General features: G+C 41.2%; 1 protein-coding gene across 1 annotated transcript in view; it reads right to left on the reverse strand.

Annotated features, from left to right (window-relative positions):
- The window catches only part of Slc39a9 (solute carrier family 39 member 9), a 56969-nt gene that overhangs the window by 27097 nt on the left and 10060 nt on the right, over positions 1-19812 (reverse strand). Inside the window, exon 2 of the mRNA XM_041657997.1 lies at positions 8112-8220. Coding sequence (XP_041513931.1) covers positions 8112-8220 — 109 coding nt within the window. The remainder of the gene's footprint in view (positions 1-8111; positions 8221-19812) is intronic.

Raw genomic sequence — 19812 nt, forward strand, 5'->3', positions numbered from 1 at the left:
ATAGAAACATGCATGCATACAATAGTCAATATAATTTAACTTTGTATCAATATACAAGAATGGATACCAATATATTTGTCTAAAAGCAGTAACTCACAATTATAAATCTATTATCCCATCATTCCCTCTTTTTTTTTTTTTCAAAATGATCCCTGAGCTTATAAAATTCCTCCCCCAACCTCCCAACCCCTAAATGATGTCCCTAAACCCAGGGGTAAACTTTACTGGGAGAGGGGACGTCGTCCTCTAGAATTACTTCCAGCTGTCATGGGGGCGACGTTCTTTCTGGGGGATCCTGTGAAAGTAAAATGATGGTTAAATTTCAAGATCAATGTCTTTTAAAATTGCAAATAGTCTCTGAGTATTTTGTGCAGGTCTGGCCAGAATGTTGTACAAGATGTGCACCATTTCAGCTAACCAAGTTGGGATCGTCTTGTGCAGCTGGTATCCAAAACAGGTCTTGTAGTAGCGCTATCAGTATCATGACGTCATATCAACCAGGTAGAGTTGTTGTTGTGGGGCCCCATCTTCTTCCTGGAAACTTCAAATGTCACTTCAGGAAAAACTCATTGTTCATTGTGAAAAACTTAAACATTAATCATATAGACATATATAGACATACATATATATATTCACTGAAAGGCATGATAGATATATTCAATGAAAAGTATGATAGATATGAAGAAAAACAAAGATGTTTTCTAAACTCATATTTCTTTCTGTCCCATATCATGGCTCTTGACATGAGACAGAAACTCCAGAAACTCTGGGTTTTTCTCTTACTAACAGGCTTGGAATTGGAGAGGGACTGAGCCAGAGTCCAACTTCAAAACCAGCTCTACATATTTATAAAGAAATGTTTAATAAGACATATATATATATATATTGATACTTACAAAATGTGTCCATCCATCAGTAATTAAATATTAGGGTCCCTTAATTTCTTTGAAGATGAGTATTTTCCTGTGGAGATAAGAAAAGAACCCTGCCTCCAACCTATCTGTATTTCTTACCATCAGTATGCTCACCATCCTTATGAAAGAATTGTTATTTATCTTTTCCAAGTGGCTTCTCTTCTTCAAACTGAACCTTTATTAATTTTGACGGTATCCACAATTTTTCCTCACCTGTGGAGATAAGAGCAAAACCCCTTCCCCAACGTAGCACATCTCCTGGCTTCCATTGTGAGGTCAGCACATCCTTGAAATAAACTGGTTGATTTAGTTCAGTAGACTTTTCCATTATCCAATGTCTTTCTGCAGCTGTTGTTCCCTTCTCATTAGCGTTGAGAAAATTCAAGGTTAACAAAGCATTATGTAACCTATTTCTGGGGGTGTTTTCCACCCCTTTCTGTTTGTTCAACATATACTTTATAGTTCGATTTGATCTTTCTATGACTGCTTGACCTGTAGGATTGTATGGTATACCTGTAACATGCTTGATATTGTAATAATCAAAAAACCGTCTCATTTTCCTAGAAACATAAGCAGGACCATTATCCGTCTTTATTTGTGTAGGTATACCCATGATAGCCATGACTTCTAATAAATGAGTGATTACTGAATCAGCTTTTTCTGAACTTAAAGCAGTTGCCCACTGAAAGCCTGAATAAGTGTCAATGGTGTGATGAACATATTTTAATTTGCCAAATTCTGCAAAGTGGAACACATCCATCTGCCAGATTTCATTCCTTTGAGTGCCCTTTGGATTAGCCCCTGCAGGCAGTGGTGTTTGGTTATAGAAAGAGCAAGTAGGGCATTTCTTTACAATCTCCTTAGCTTGTTGCCATGTAATTGAAAACTCTTTCTTCAAACCTTTGCTATTAACATGATGTTTTTTATGAAATTCAGAGGCTTGTAGCACACTACCAATCAATAATTGATCAATTTCTGCATTACCTTGTGCTAGAGGACCTGGCAGACCCGTATGGGATCGGATGTGTGTTATGTACATAGGGCAAAGCCTGTTCCTGATCAAATCTTGAACCTGGAGAAACAATGAGGTTAGTTCTGTATCATCAGGTATAAATTCAGTAGTTTCAATATGTAAAATAACTCTTTCTGCATATTGTGAATCAGTGACTATATTAATAGGTTCTTTAAAATCCCTTAGCACCATAAGAATGGCATATAATTCTGCCTTCTGGACAGAATTATAAGGACTTTGTTCCACCTTACCCAAGTCTTCTGATTTGTAACCTGCCTTCCCTGATTTATTGGCATCAGTATAGAATGTTCGGGCTCCAGTTATTGGAGCATCACGGACGATTCGAGGAAGAATCCAAGAAGTTCTCTTTATGAAGTTAAGCCTCTTGCTTTTTGGATAGTTGTTATTAATGTCTCCCAAAAAATTAGCACAAGCTCTTTGCCATGGTTCATTATCTTCCCATAATTTCTTTAGTTCATCAGCAGTGAAAGGCACTATAATTTTTGCTGGGTCTATGCCTGCTAGTTGACTAAGTCTCAGCTTGCCTTTTATAATTAACTCAGAGACTTTTTCCACATAAGTTTTCAGTTTCTTACTTGGTTTATGTGGTAAAAAGATCCATTCCAAAATAATATCATCTCTCTGCATTAAAATTCCTGTAGGAGAAATATTTGATGGTAGTATGACGAGAATACAATCGAGCTCTGGATTCACCCTGTCCACATGTCCCTGTTGTAATTTTTCCTCAATCATTGTCAGTTCCTTTTCTGCTTCAGCTGTTAATTCTCTGGGACTGTTTAAATCTTTATCACCATCCAAGGTTTTGTTCAAATGAATTATTAGATCAGGTGTTATTCCAATAGCTGGTCGTAGACTGGAAATGTCTCCTAACAGTCTTTGAAAGTCATTAAGAGTCCGTAGGCGATCTCTCCTAATTTGTGCTTTTGGTGTCTTAATTTTTTGCAAACCTATTTTATAACCTAAATAATTAACAGAATCTCCCTTCTGAATCTTTTCAGGAGCGATTTGCAATCCCCATTTAGGTAAAAGTATCTTTATTTCTTCAAACAGTCTGTTCAAGGTATCCATGTTTGAATCGGATAACAAAATGTTGTCCATGTAATGGTATACTATAGATTTGGGAAATTTCTTGCATATTATTTGCAATGGTTGGTTCACAAAATATTGGTACAGGGAGGGGCTAGTTAACATACCCTGGGGGAGGACGGTCCAGTGGTACCTCCTCGAAGGTTGAGAATTGTTATAAGTAGGCACCGTGAAGGCAAATTTTTCTCTATCTTCTTTTTGCAAAGGTATAGTGAAAAAACAATCCTTTAAATCAATAACTATGAGAGGCCATCCTTTGGTAATAAAGAGGGCAAAGGAATTCCAGATTGCAGAGGGCCCATAGGTTGAATAACCTTGTTGATGGCCCTGAGATCTGTCACCATTCTCCATTTACCTGATTTTTTCTTAACCACAAATACAGGAGAATTCCAAGGGCTGGTAGATTCTTCTATATGTCCAGCATCTAATTGTTCTTGTACCAGCTGTTTTAAAGCCTGTAACTTTTCCTCAGCTAAAGGCCATTGCTTTGTCCATATTGGTTTCTCAGTCAACCATTTTAGAGGCAAGGCTGTTGGTATCTCTGAAGGGACATCAATTACTTGTTCTTGTACAGCCCAAATGGCCGGTTTTCTCCGTTTGTAATATCTTTTAATATTATTCTCAGAAATATAGGCTCTAGATTTAGCAGGAATGTTAATTTCAGTATTCCATTGTTGTAATAGGTCACGACCCCATAAATTCATTGCAATATTGGCTACATATGGCCTTAATTTTCCTATTTGTCCCTCTGGCCCTATACATTCAACCCATCTCGTGCTCTGCCTTAATCGAGATAGGGTTCCAATTCCCAGGAGCTGAACATTTACATTCTGAAGAGGCCAATACGGATGCCAAGATTCTGGGGTAATGATACTTACATCAGCACCTGTGTCCAGCAGGCCAGTAATAAAAATGCCATTTACACACACTCTCAGTTTAGGTCTTTGATCATTTATAGAAGTTTGCCAAAACACACATAACTTATCTTTCTGATCATTATTGCTTGTAACAGTAGGCATGGGGCTTCCTAATTGTCCTGACGAGGCACGTTCTCTGCAGAAACTGGAAATGACTGAACCATGTTTGCCATGGGGGCCTGTGAGGCCCCCCCCTCACATTTTCCATCTGTATCAGGTTGCCTTGTCTATCTCTTGTAGACCTGCATTCATTCGTCCAATGTCTGCCTTTTCCACACCTTCTACATAAACCTGAAGGCTGAGTCCTCCTATTTCTGTTATTTCTAGAAGATGCATTATTATTATTATTATTATTATTATTATTATTATTATTATTGAGAGATGCATTATTATTATTATTTCTGAAAATCTGTTGTCTACAATTCCTTTTCATATGACCCATTTTGCCACAATTAAAACATTTGGTATTCTGGTGTCTCCTTTTACCATTGGAAATTGCTTCTTCTACCCATGCTTCAGTGCCATAATCAAATGTATCAACATTGAGTGTATGCAAGACCCATTCTTCCAAGGGCACTGATCTGAGCTTTAAAGGACCCAAAATTCTTTTGCACTCAATCATTATACGTCTTTCTTCTGGGTCAGATATTCCTATTTGTACAGCCTTAGTTAATCTTTGTAAAAAGTCACTAAAGGGTTCTCTCTGACCCTGTTTAACTCTGACAAATGATTCCATTCTCTGTCCTGGGTCTTGTACCCTGTCCCAAGCCCTTAAGGCTGCTGTAGTACACATGGAGAGTGTGTTTTCATCCAAATTAGCTTGTTCCTGAGGGTCTGAAAAGAGCCCTTCACCTAGAATTTTATCTAGGGAAATGTCAATTCCCTTCGCTTTTTCCTGCTGTTCTAAGAGTCTAGCCTCTTGCCTGAATAAGCATTTCCATTTCAATTGCGGTCCACTCTCAAGTACCGCAGAGCTCAGCTGGAGCCAGTCCGAGGGGGTTGCTCTGCTTGTCGTGGCCCAAGATCTTAGCATCTCTTTAACAAAAGAGGCTTGCATCCCAAAAGTCAGGACAGCCTGTTTTATTTCCTTGAGATCATTCACACGGACAGGCTCCCATGTATCCTCCTTGATGACCCTAGGGTTTTTGGAACCAATTACCTGCTCTCTTGTTATTACTGGAAAGGCAGGTAGAGCTGTAGGTAGAGCTTTGTGGAAATTGTCCCGGAGAGATTTACCCACAGATGTAGTTAAAATTTGCCTTTCTACCCTTTGCTCTTTTTCATCAGAATTTAGAAATTCCTCAATCTTTTCAATTCTATTCACCATTGCCTTTTGCAATGTCTGAATCTCCTGTCCAGAATTATGTTCCAAAGCCTTCATTGAGGATTCTAAAGTATGAAGTTTGTCCATTAGAGATAACATCTCATCTTTGGACATAATTTTTATGGCATAAACCGTGCCTTCTTGTATTGACAATCTTTCCGTCAATCTGTCATAAGCTTTAGACAAAATCCGATTGTCATGTTCAGAAGTTTTGATTCTCTCAGTTAATGTTTCATTTCCTACAGAAAGGGACTGAAGCTTACAATCCAAATCAGCTGTTCCCTCTTCCATAGTAATGAATTTCTCCTTAATATCAGCCACTAATGTTTCATTTCCTACAGAAAGGGACTGAAGCTTACAATCCAAATCAGCTGTTCCCTCTTCCATAGTAATGAATTTCTCCTTAACATCAGCCTGGAGAACGTCAAACTGATTCTTGAGAAGATTGTTGTCATTCTCAATTGTTTTTAAGCATTCAATCTCTGCCTTAAGAATCCTGGATTCGTCTCGTAAAGACTTTATCATATTTCTATTATCAAACCATTTAGTGCCAATGAAAACTATGAATCCCAGAAGAATCCATAGATGTGGGGTGATAGACACCTCTTGTAAAATCTCCCACATGGTACAATTAAAAAAACTGTTAAATTCTTGAACAGTAACGTGTTCAGACATTTTATTTATAAAAGAAAAAAATTTTACCTGCAATGATCGGTTCCTGCCAGTGGTGGTCTCTGTGTTTTTGGAGCCTGTCCTAGAACTAGCTCTTGTAGACCAGGCTGGCCTCGAACTCACAGAGATCCGCCTGTCTCTGCCTCCCAAGTGCTGGGATTAAAGGCGTGCGCTACCACTGCCTGGCCGGCCTCAAACCTCAAACTCACAGAGATCCGCCTGCCTCTGCTTCCCAAGTGCTGGGATTAAAGGCATGTGCCACCACTGCCTGGCGGGCCTTGAACTAACAGAGATCCGCCTGCCTCTGCCTCCCAAGTGCTGGTATCAAAGGCGTGCACCACCACTGCCCGGCCGAGTCACTTTTTACCAGACCAAATCTGCTGCTGTGGCAGCTTTTGTTGCAAAACCGCAGGTACTTGAGCTTCTGCTAATTCAGGCAGTGGGGTTCCGCTGCAAACTTAGCCAAGGCAGGCAGAATGGGCCTGTGTGGCCGAGTGTGTCTCGGACTTGGCACTGGGGCTGGAGTCACGAACTAAAAAACAGCACCCAGGAGGGTGCTGTGTTAACTAGCGGGCTACCCGCTTGGGTCGGGGGCAAAATAGCCCGACGTTGGACGCCAAAATGTAACAGCGTAAACGAATGCAGACAGATTGTAAAAATATATATACAGCTTTAATGGCGAAATAGACTGACAGAACCACCATTCCCACGGAGACCAGGAAAGCAGAAGAGAAGGCTGGAAGCACATTCGCCAAATTTATAGGCCAACATTAGCCCGAGGCGAACATGCCCCCTAAGGGGCGGGACTTATCCCTACACAAGAGTATGGGGACTTTCAAAGTCGTATTGAACATATTTTATATTATGAGATGACCATGACCCTATGAGGGCCAGGGTCAAGATGTGACGGTTGGAAGTTAACAGGTTGTTTCCCAAAGACTTGTATGTTTGAAGACTTAGCTCTTAGCCCTGGTGCTATTTTAGGAGGGTATGAGACTTTTAAGAGGTGGATCCTTACTGGAAGAAATGACTTGCTGGTACAAGCCTTATGGGTTATATATACACACCTCTCCCTGAGTCAGTTGGTCAGTCAGTCAGTCAGTCTGTTTGTCTCTCTCTACTTCCTAACGGCCAATGCAATGTACCAGCCACTCTACACTCCTGTCACCATAGCTTTGAGTTACTATTGCAGCCAGACTTTTCCTGCCATGAAAGACACGATCCCTTTAAACCATGAGCCAAAGTATCTCTCTTCCTTTCAAGTTGCTTCTTCTCAGGAATTTGGTCACAGCAATGAAAAAGTTACTAATATAAACACCTTCCAACATAAAGACACCAGGCCCAGATGCTAAACCCATCAATAACTCTACAAAACACTTAAAAGAAAAATAGCAGTTCAGTAACTTCTCCCAGAATATGGGCAACAAGGGAATATGTTTCAACTCTTCTGAGTTCAAATCTCCAGCACCAGCCAGGCATGGTGGTGTGTGCCTGTTTTTCTAGCACTGCTGAGGCAGAGGCAGAAGGATCTGTACAGCCCTTTGGTCATACAGTCTAGCCAAATTGGTGAGCTCCAGGTTGAGTCAGAGACCTCATCTCAAAAAACAAGGTTGAGTATGACGAGATAGCTGAGTAGGTAAAGACAATTGTAAGCAAGCTTACTTGATCCCATGGACCCACATGGCAGGAGGAGAGAACTGATTCCCACAAACTGCCCTTTGACCTCCACACATGCACCATAGTACGTGTGTACCCACCCCATACAAAATAATAAATAAACATAACAACAATAAGGTACTGAGGGAGAGAGGAAGAGATCTGACATCAACCTCTGGCTTCCATACTCCACGGAGACAAATACATACATGTACATGAATCACACACACACACACACACACACACACACACACACAGAGAGAGAGAGAGAGAGAGAGAGAGAGAGAGAGAGAACTCTTAGACTTTAAAAGACTGAAATCACTCATTATTGCAAATGAATATTAAGTAGTTAATGAATTGTGGCATTCAACTGCTAAGGATGCATTCAATATCTAAGGTGTCTAATGTTATCTATGTAATACCCTTTTTAAAACAAACATGAACTGTATCCAGAAGAAATTTCACTCACTCCTCTACCAACACTTCTCATGTAAGGCTTTCTCTCTTACCCTCCAGAACCTCTTCATAAAGTGCATGCACCCCTTCAGGCACGATAACCGCCAGTGCAGTTCCACAGAGAAGACCAGCGCCCAAAACAGTCACCAGCTTCAGTCGCTCCTGGAAAAACAACAGAAGACAGTATTAGAACACAGTGCTTCTCAACCTTCCTAATACTTGACACTTTAATACAGTTCCTAGTGTTGTGGTGACCCCCAACCATGAAATTATCTTTGTTGCTATTTTGTAACTATACATTTTGCTACTATTAGGAATTGTAATGGAAATATCTGTATTTTCCAAAGGTCTTAGGCAACCCCTGTGAAAGGTCATTCAACCTGCCTCCAAGGGGTCACAACCCACAGGTTGAGAACTGCTTGCTATGTTAGAAAGACTGATTGATGAATGGGAATGGCCAGTAAGCATGAAGAATGATTGGCTTCATAAATAATACAGTTAAAGATGAGAAGCTGGGCACACTGGCTTCTGAGGAGGGTGAGGGAGGAAGACTTCTTGAGCCCAGAAGTTTGAGACAACTTGGGCAACACAACAAGATTATGACTTCTTTGTTTATAGACAGGCAGAGTTTTGTATAGCCCAGGCCAGCCTCAAACTTGATAATGTAGTTAAGGATGGCCTTATTGTAGGATATCTGATCATACTATGAACCCCAAAATTGTGTTATTTACTAGAAAAAAAAATTTCTCGCTGTGGTGTGGCTCAGCCCTAGTACACACTTTTAATCTCAGAGCTTTCTGGCAGAATATTGTAAATAGGATTAAATAAAGTCAAGCATAGGTTAGGAGGCGGAGCACGCAACCAGTTGACAGGAAAAAACCAGAGAGTATGAGGGAGTCAGGAGGCCAGATAGAGAGATGCACTGGAAGGAGAAGGAGAGGACATTCAGTTTGAGGAGTTTTGTTTGGGCCAGCGTAGGAGACATAGGAGAAAGCTCTTTCTGGGATGTCAGCAGAGGAGGAAAGTCAGCCACGAGCTTTCTCTGTCTCTCTGAGCTATCAGGTTTTCACCCCAGCATCTGGCTCCCAAGACTTTATTGGTAAAATTGAATGGCTGAGATTTATATAAAAACAACATGACGTTGAATTTATGCTCCTCCTGCCTCTAGTTCCTAAGTGCTGAGACTATGGGTGTGAGATCCACACAGTGCATCTGGTTTTATGCAGCGTTGGGGCTTCATGCATTCTAGGTAGCACTTAGGCACTTTACCAGCTGAACCACATCCCCAGTCCATTTGTTTGTTTTTAATAAACAGCTCATTTTATTAGTTAAAAACATGCATACAAAGTAATAGGTCTCATTATGGCACTGAACCACCGAGGCGCTGCTCCAGTCCATGGCAGTTATGTATTCTGAGCATACGTCCTTCCCTATTTCACTTCCACTAGTCCCTCTCCTCTTCCCCCACTAGCCGCCCTGCCACTTTTGAGTCTTTTTTTCTTTAAAAGATCATGAATTTCATTAGGGTATCATACAGGAGATGGGTAAGGCTTTGTTTACAGAAGCATGTGCACCTCACAATGGCTACACCACTGAAGAAAATGTCTCAGGCTGGAGAGGTGGCTCAGCAATTAAGAGCACTGACTGCTCTTCCAGAGGACCCGGGGTTCAATTCCCAATACCCACATGGCAGCTCAAAACTGTCTATAACTTCAGCTCCATGGGATAACTCCCTCTTTTCGTTTCTGTGGGTACTGCACACATGTGGTACAGACATAACATGCAAGCAACACACACACACACACACAAAAAAAATACAAAATAAAAAAAAATTAAAAAAAAAAAAGAGAATCCTTCTTCCTCCCCCATCAACCACTAACTTTCTCAGGAAATAGTAAGGTCTCACACTGTCCTGGCCAGGGACTACCAGCCTGAGCAGGCTTTGAACCTATGACAATCCTACCTCAGTCTCCCAACTGCTGGGATTGCAAGTATCAGCCAGTGAGACTACAACTCTTGAAGCAAAAAGAGAAAGTTGGCAATGATGTAGGGAAACATTTACTATTCATGAACAGGAACAATGGGTGTATTTCCTTAAACGTGACAGGAATATAAACTGCTATAGCTTATTTGGGCCACAATATGACATTTTAGGTTTAAAGTCTCAACGATGTAAATTCTTGATCTAGAGAGATGACTTAGTGGGTAAGAGAACTTGCCATACAAGTATTCGGATCCCAGAAACTTTGTAAAAACTTGGGCAAGGCTATGTGCCTGCCTGTATGTAACCCCAATGCTGTGGGGAGGCAGAGAAGGACCACTGGGTTTGCTGATAGCCAGCCTAACTCCAGGTTCAGTAAGAGATCCAGTCTCAAAGGAATAAGGCAGAGTGACAGAGCAAGGTACCTGGTGTCTTCCTTCACAAGCCACCTTCACACATGTACATATACCATACACACACAACATTCTTTCATTCACACATACACACACACTCAGAATAAAATTAAAGAGTGACTTTTGCTCAGGCTCTCCCCACTCCCTGCTCCCCGTCATACCTACCTTCCTACCAAAGCTGATTCACAAACTTCACTTCCAGAAATTCACCCAAAGAAAGAGAAAAGCAAAAATAAACACGCACTTATGAAGAGTCCTAACTTAATTTAAACTAAGTGTCCAAGAAAGGAAAGAACAACACCTAAGCCACAAAAGCTCTGGGAGATCAGTGTCTAGTCATGGGTTCGGGAAGTCATGACGTACTGGTAGGAGGAAAGTATGATAATATACACTGATAAGCTCATATCTGTGAGAAAAGTACTTGTAGATGGATTTATTAAAAAGTATTTATAGTTACTTCTCCAACTGCTGCAATGAAATCCTGGACCAAAGCAACCTAAGCAAGGGGAAGTTTATCTTGGTCCAAGGTGAAGGCAGATATCAATTATCAAAAAAAGTCTGAGTATAAGACTGGACAAAAATGTAAGAAAGCATCCTCCCTTGATATATAGATTGAAAATCAAAGAACAAGGATGAGAACTGATTTATCTGAGACCCATGCTGTATGGCTGGTTAAGGCACGGGGTGGGAGGGCCACACTGTCCAAACATCCCATGATAATATACAGTCAGCACAGTGCTACAGTCCATCCTAAGCTCATCTCAGAAGAACAGTAGTCACACAGCCTATTCAACCAGGAACATCCTGCGTCATGAGGAAAACAAGAATTATGCCTCTTTTGTGAAGGGTTAAAATAAATAAAGAGAGGGCTGGAGAGCTGGCTCAGAGGTTAAGAGCATCGCCTGCTCTTCCAAAGGTCCTGAGTTCAATTCCCAGCAACCACATGGTGGCTCACATCCATCTGTAATGAGATCTGGTGCCCTCTTCTGGCCTGCAGGCATACACACAGATAGAATATTGTATACATAATAAATAAATATTTTAAAAAATAAATAAATAAAGAGAACAGGAAACAGCCAGTGCTTCACAAAATTTCAGTGTCGTCCCTATGCCACCCCTGACAAAACAGGGCCTCACTATGTGGCTCTGGCTATCCCAAAACTCACTATGTAGACCAGGCTAGTTGGAAACTCACAGCCTCTGCCTCCTGAGTGCTGGGATTAAAGGTATGCACCACTATGCCTGGCTGCTTTGGTTTTTTACTATAAAGGGTTATTTATTCTGACAGGAAATGTCACCTACTTTTTTGTAGAGAAATTCTGGAGAATTGGGCACTGCCACTTCACTGGCTTTACCTCAGGAATGCAATGGAGCCCCTTTTGAAAGCTGTACTGGAAACAGTCCTGACATATTCCTTACCCATGAAGCCATGTCAAGAATTCTTAGAGCTGGGCTTGGTTGTGCACACCTTTAATCCCAGCACTCGGGAAGCAGAGGCAGGCAGATCTCTGAGTTTTAGGTCAGCCTGGGCTATGCAGAGAAACCCTGTCTCAAAAATCAAAATAAGACTTAAATGTTTTAATACTTTGTCCCCAGTTAGTGCACTATTTAGACAGATTCAGGAGGTGCATTCTTGCTGGGGGAAGTATGTCACTGGGGGTAGGCTTTGAGGCTTCAAAAGTCATGTGTTGTTCCAAGTTTGCTCTTTCAGCTTGCTGTTCCCCATGTCTTCCTGCTGCCATGCCTCTCTGCCATGGTGATAGACTCAGCCTCTGGAACTATAAACCCAAATAAACTCTTCCTTCTATAAGTTGTCTTTGTCAAAGGTTATACAAATACTTAAAAGACCATAACAGGATTCTGTCTCAGTAAGCATGAAGCAACACACCATTTGTCTCATTAATGCAAATATCTTTGATCATAACTGGACTTTTTCTCAAAGAGCAGAAAACCTTGTTCATTTATTGTTTCAATCTTCAGTATTAGAAAGAAAAGATTATCCTACAGTAAATTTACAGCTTGGTGATGACCAACACTCTGATGAAAAGGACTAGTTAAATGACATAAGCACCACTGCCGTGAGCTGCAGTGCCAATTTTTATTAGAAAAAAATTCTTAACTACCAGTCTTATTTTGGGTTACTATTACTGTGAAGAAACACCATGACTAAAGCAACCTAGGGAGGAAATGGTCTATTTGATGAACACTTCCACAGCACTGTTTTACCTCAAAGGAAGTCAGGACAGAGGAACTCAAAACAAGACAGGAACCTAGAAGCAGGAGCTGATGCAGAGGCTGTGAAGGAGTGCTTCACAGTGCTTATTGGCTTACTCAGCCTGCTTTCTTAAAGAACCCAGGGCCACCTGTCCAGAAATGGCACAGCCAACAAAGGGCTGGGTCTTCCCAATTAAGAAAATGCCCTAAGGGCTTGCCTACAGCCCAATATTTCCGAGATTTTCTCAATTGACGCTTGCTCTTCCCTGAAGACTCTAGCTTGTGTCAAACTGACATAAAACTAGTCAGCATACCACCACAATCATTTTAGACTCGATTTGATTTATTTCAACCCTGGAAATAATGGCTCTATGGTGTCTGTATGGCTGTATTCTCTCATATAACTTTACAACCAGGGATTTAATCTCAAATTTAGTGTTTATCAAAGTTAACAAAGTGCTGGCAACTCCTCTTCCCTGCCTGTGGCAAATCACTATGAGTATATTTAAATGAAGAACTACAAATTCCAGGCATATTCAAGATGGGAGGAGAGCTCCCCAAGCAATAGTTTCTGTCAGAGTAATGAACTGTTTTCTCGAGAGAGGCACAAACTACGCAGTGAGGTTTTGTTACCTCATTCCAAAACCTCACAGTTGTAGCTGATTGGGCTGAAGAATCAGCCAGCTGTATTAATTAAAACAACAGCTTGCATCAATGCCATTAACTATCAGTGCAAAGCTTTGAAGTCTGTTTAATTTCCTTGGCAGACAGCAAGAAAATTAAATAGTTTTTCTTTTCCAGCTCATAAAACAGTCAACAAATTATTCTGTTCAACCAAATACAAACCAACACTTTTAGAAGCTTTTGATAACTGAAAATTCCTGTTTCCATCCTTGTGTTCCAGCCCACTTTAGCACTCAAAGCATCAACAGAGTCCAAAAAACAGGTCAGTCTGTTAGAGCAAGACAGACTCCATCCACGCACTGAAGAGATAAGAAGATATGGAATAATTCTTGTTCAAAACAACAAAGCTTTTCTCCACACTCTTGCAAACAAGGCCGATTCAAGGAGCTCTTGCTTAGGATTAATTTAGCCACTCCATGACCTGTCATTAAGTATTAGTAACTCAGATCTGAATTTTGTTCAAGTTCTTCTGTCTGAAACAAGGCACCCCAAAGCTCCTGGGCTCTAAGAGGCAGCTGCATGAATCTTCCCTGCTTCCGTGTCCTCCTCTGTAAGAGGCTGCTGCTATCACTGCAAAGCAGCAGGATGTCAGCACACTGCACAGAGTCACCGTTAGTGCTTATCTTCCACATCCTGTGCTGCACAAACACAAAGCTTCTCACACTGGGGAAATGTCTGGAGCAGCTGAAATGAACAGTGGCTGGGGGCATCTACACTTCCCTTTTCTAATTCATTTAACATAAAGATTAAGGAAGTCTTCCAGGAAGCAATAATAAGCATGCACTTTATTAATGCCACTTCCTCCAATCTTGGAAGATAAGATTAATCTGTTTTTCTTCCTAAACTTAAAAGAACTAAATATGCCAGTTGGGAGTGATGTGTGCTCAGAAGCCGGGGTCTTTGAGTTCAAAGTCAGCTTGGCCTTCAGAGCATTCCACGACAGCCAGGGCTACACACGAAAAACCCTATCTTGAAACACAAAACAAAAAGAGAACTTAACATAAATACAAATCCTATGTAGATTCTTTCAGTTGGCCATAAAAACAAAAGCAGAAACCCACTAGCAAAGAAGCTGGGGAAATACTGGCAATAAACATACCAGTAATATATAAAGAGCCCAATAACCAGACTAAAAATAATATTTTTTCTCTATTAAAGTTATTTTAATGATAATGTGAAAACAAAATGTCATTTGTGTTTGTTGGCAAATATATTCTTAAAAGATTGAGAACCTTCTTAGGGACATTTATGCCCTTTCACCCATCATTCTACTTCTCTCTCTCTTTAAGGCAGGGCCTCTCCATTACGTAGCCCTTCTATCTTGGAACTTACTGTGTAGACCAAGCTGGTCTTCAACTCACAGAGATCTACCTTCATCTGCCTCCAAGGGGTGTGTGAAGCCACTAAAGCTGGCTCCTGTACTCCATTCCTTAAATCTGAAATATGTCCAGAGTTTTCAAAAATTAACTGAATCTAATCATGTCAAAAACAAATGAATATACAAGAATTTCACTACATAAAATGATTGAATGTAGTAAAGACATTTGAAAACACCTGCATTAAATTTGAACAATAAAGGAAAAAAAGAAAATATTTAAATATTTCCCAAATAAAAAGGGAAAATGTAAAATTATGCATACCTCACCTACGCAACCACGTTAAAAATGTATACAGAAGAAAGTGGATATAAAATTATTAGTGATCCTACTAGGTTGTGGGAAAACATTATTAAACATTATTTTCTTTTCCTTCTACACATTATATTAAATTTCCTACAAACTATCTGTAATTGACTATAAACAGGCCTTTAAAAAAAAAACAGTGCTGAAAGCAGGAGAGATGGCTGAGCAGTTAAGAGATCTGGCTCTTAATTCAGAGGACCTGGGTTCAATTCCCCAGAACCCATATGGCAGCTCACAACTGTCTATAACTTCACTTCCAGAGTATAGATACTCTCTTAGACATGCATGCAGACAAAACACCCATACACATAAAAATAAATAATTTTAAATGCTAACTATGGGCTGGGAATATAGCTCAGTGCTTGCCTAGTATCCATGAAGCACTGGGTTTATTTCTAGCGCCACATAAAACTAAGCATGGTGGCACACACCTGCGATCCCACCAGTAAGGTGGAGGTAGGGGATTTGAGTTTCAAGGTCATCCTTGGCTACTTTGCAATTTCCAGAGCACCCTGGGTTAACATCAGATCCAGTCTCAAGTGGGGAAAGAAGCATATCTTTAATCCCATGGGGCAGAGGAAAATGGATCTCTGTGAGTTCTAGGCCAGCCAGGGTAACATAGCGAAATCTTGTCTCAACAACAAAAACTGCTGGGACCTGGAGAGATAGTTCAGCAGTTAGGAGTGCTTACTGCTCTGTCTGGGAAGGTTTGGATCTCAGCACCTACATCAGAGGCTAAGGAATATTTGTAACTCCGGCTCCAGGGGATCCAACAATCCCATTCTTGGTCTCTGTGGGCTACACATACACACACGCACACACACAAACAGACATACAGAGAAATAATTTTCTTTATTGCTTAAACTGCTAAGTTAACTAAAGACCATATAAATAGGCATTTAAATTATACAATGAAGCTCAGTTTCCTCTCTACTTAACAGGGTTTTAGACTTCTTCCTCATCAGGCTTATCACTACGGAACTTACATGTAAATTTAATGTAAGCCACTACCAATTACTGTGCTCTGATTGCATCAGAGAGTGCAGTGCCTAAGTGTGATCATTAAGATGTCCTCCTGGAGGAGGGAGGGGTAAATGTGATCAAAATACATTGAATGAAATCCTTAAAGAATTAATAAAAAATATTGTAAAGATTTATGCATAGGAATGCTTTCTCTGCATTTATGTATGTGCACCAGGTACATGCCTGGTGCCTATGGAGGAAGAGATGGTATAATCCCCCAGAACTGGATTAGGGATGGTTGTGAACCACCACGTGGGTGCTGGGAACCAAACATCTGCAAGAACACATGCTGTCCCACTAGCCCCTAAACATACTCTTTAAAAAGGTTTTCTTCTTTACTGAGTGGTTTTAAACACTGTATTTTGAGGTTTTATAATTAACTAGAATGCTTGTCAGTCTCTTGTTCTTTCTGTCTTGTGTATCTACTAATCACTGTCCTCTGCCGACAGTTGAGAAAACCAGCCTGGGCTCTCACAACTCAAAAGTGAGTTGATAATGTATAAATCTTTAATCTAAAGAGACACTTGGAGGATTTCATACAAAAATCCAGACTTCTAGTTCTGGAGGAACAGAGAGCTTTGGCAGTATTGGGCAGCCTGTATCAATGGCAGGGACTTTCTGCTCATCAGTTCTGGAGAACAGAGAACTTTGGCGGTATGGGCACCTGTATCAATGGCGGGGGCTTTCTGTTCACGATTCTCACTCACTACTCCCTGGCGATTCTGGGGCAGATGCTAAAGGTCAGTTGCCACACATGTATTATGATAATGGACTTTCCCATCTATTTCTTTTGTTCTTTAAGACATGGGAGCCTGCTATGTTGCTTCAGCTGTCCCTCAACTTCTAGGCTCAAGTGATTTGCTTGTTTCAGCCTCCAGCTTTGCCCCAGTTACTGTTGGATCTCATGCCAGACTGGAGTGACTGCTCAGCCTTGGTGTTGCTTGATTTTTCTGAACAATTACCCAGCTGAATCAGTCAGAGTCCAACCAGGAAAGAGAAACCATAAAGCCACTTGAACATAAAGAATAACTTTAACAGGGGACTGAGCAATGGGAATTGGCTAGTTAGGAAGAACTCTAAAGAATGTACAAGTAGCAAATACAAGGAGTGGCTGCAACCTAAGGACAGAGATAAGAATGCCTCAAAAATAAATAAAATAAGAAGACTGAAGTCCAAACAATGTAGAAGAGGGCATGGCTGTGGTCCAATGAACAGCAGAGGCTTCTGAGTTACTATGCTGGTAGAACTTGCTGGAGACAAGCACTCCAGGTTGTTGGGAAAAGCTGTTTGTGGGTTTCTCACTAGAGACTATCCTATAAAACCACCCATGAGGGGTGCCAGTGAAAACTGCTGAGTGCCCCAAGAGCCTAGGCTGAACAGCCAGCTGCAGTGTAAGAGCTGGGCACAGAGAAACCTAACCTGGTTTGCTAAGACTCCAGGCATGCTGCAGGCCCTGCCAGAGCTGGACACTGTATGGCAAGGCTGGCCTGCTACAGAGATCAGTGCCAGAGAAACTACCTAGAAGCCTGCTGAGCAAGCATGCAAGAATTAAAGGGTAATACCTCCCTCTTACAATTTCTCTCCAGTAACCTCTATTGACAAGGAGTTAACATCCTGCCAACTGGCAAAAGAAATAGAGGACACACATTTTTGCAGAGGATGATGAAAGCCGAACTTGGAACAAAAGGCACCCAACTGATAACTGGCACACTAGTTTACTAGAAAAAGCAGGAGCACGTGAGGACCAAATGCAATAGAGAGCAGACAAAATGCTTGCTCTCAGGATGTCTAATGACAGACTTGCTGCTTCTTGGGATTAACTAGGTTTTGGGATGACAAAATTCTAGACAGGAAAGGTATCGCCAATGCTCATCATCACTGTAACTAGCAGCTGTCAAGTACCTGGTAAGCCATACACCTTACATATGTCAGCCCAGGTAATCCTGCCAACATTCTATGAGGTAGGTGCTTCTATTGTCCCCACTGTACAGCTGGGCAAACAGAGGCCTAGAAGGTGATGTGCCTAACCTCACATAGTCAGCAAGCAGCAGAGCAACGACTTATACCTATAAAGTCTAGCCCCAGAATTTATAGTCATAATCAGCATGCTAAACTGCCTGCTGGCAAAACTTGTTTGTTGTTTAACAGTTTCTTTGCTTTTAGCTAGTTTTCTTCCATTTGCCTGTAAATGCATAAGAAATAGGCTGAGTGTACAGCTAGATGGAGAACCCAGGATTAGATTAAAATACCTAGCATCAGGGCAGCAAGGAGAATCTTTCATGATTGATATCGTCATCTAGACCTTGTCACTCCAAAGCCCATATAATTGAGACAAAAGAATTTCTAACCCAATAAATAAGCCAACCTTTTCTGGCTTAGGAAGTTAGAAATCAAACACTAGTATTCAAGCATAATTGAGGGGCTTTTGTTTTTCTTTTCTCTTTCTTCTTTTTCCTTGTTTTCTTAAAGTCAGGGTCCTATGTAGCCCTGACTGGCCTGTAACTCACTGTGTAGACCAGTCCAAGCTGGAACTCATAAACTCCACCTGCCTCTGCCTACGTGTGAGACTAAAGGCTTCAACTACCACACCTGGTCTTTTTTTTCCATTTCCTTCTTTCTGACTTTTTTTTCTTAAAGAGTGTTCCCACTATGTAGACCTGAATGGCTTTGAACTCAAATCTGCTTTGACAATCCATCCCACCTGGGATGACAGACATGCATCCCACACCTTGCTGAGGGTTCTGAAATCCCACCACAGTCTAAGTACCACACTCAGTACTATTCTTTGTTACCTAGAATTTCAAACCGAGACTTAGTGGATGTTAAATCTCATTATTCAAAAAAGCCTCATCTCTAAATTCTTCAATTATGGGGTTGGGGATATGGCTCAGAATTTGGTAGATGAAGACCCGAGTTCAGCTCCTTGGCACCCATGTAAGAATCCGGGTGTGATGATGCATGTCTGTAACACCAGCACTTGGGGGCAGGGACAGGTGGATGAGGCGGGGGAGAGCCTCAATGGCCAGCTTGTCCAGTTGTAAAGGGCAAGCTCTGTTTCTGTGAGAGACACTATCCAAAAATCAAGGTGCAGAAGCACTAAGACAGACAGACACACACACACATTTTTCAGTTAAAGGCTAGGTTAAGCCTGTCACCTACAGGAATATTCCGATAAAGTTTTCTTCTTTATCACTTTTTGCACCACAATACTGAAGACTGATTAAATAGTGAAGATGTCAAGTTGGAAATTAATCTTAGATCAAAATGGCAACTACTTCAGACTCCAACTGGGCTTCTGGGCCTTGCACATATGCAACTATTTACCGTGGAATTTGAAGTCTTTCTACCCTAACTAAGACCATGGCAGGAGAGAAACTGGGAAGACAAGACATTAGTGGTGTTAAGATGCTCCTGGGCTGGTAGGTGAAAAGAACCCATTTAAACAGATCCTGTTTTCATGCCATCTTTACAGGGCTCATAAGGGCAGTATCATGCAGTGGACAAACACTCTGACACGGGAAGTCAAAGTCTCTGCCCACCTAAGTGTGTGGCTTCTCCTGCCCTAGTTTACTTATTTGTAAAGCTACATGAACAACATCTCTGGATCTTTGTCCTGGGGATTAAATAAAACAGCGTATCCCAGTGCCTGGTACACAGGAAGAGTTCAACAAGCACACACTGGGGTAGAGGTGTATGCCCTTGTTCCCAGCATTCAGGAGGGAGGCAGGTGGGTCTCTGTGAGTTCCAGAGTTCCAGG

Source organism: Microtus oregoni, unplaced genomic scaffold, assembly GCF_018167655.1.
Source record: "Microtus oregoni isolate MIOR12 unplaced genomic scaffold, Mior012 000009F_ref0000495, whole genome shotgun sequence".
Taxonomy (NCBI): domain Eukaryota; kingdom Metazoa; phylum Chordata; class Mammalia; order Rodentia; family Cricetidae; genus Microtus; species Microtus oregoni.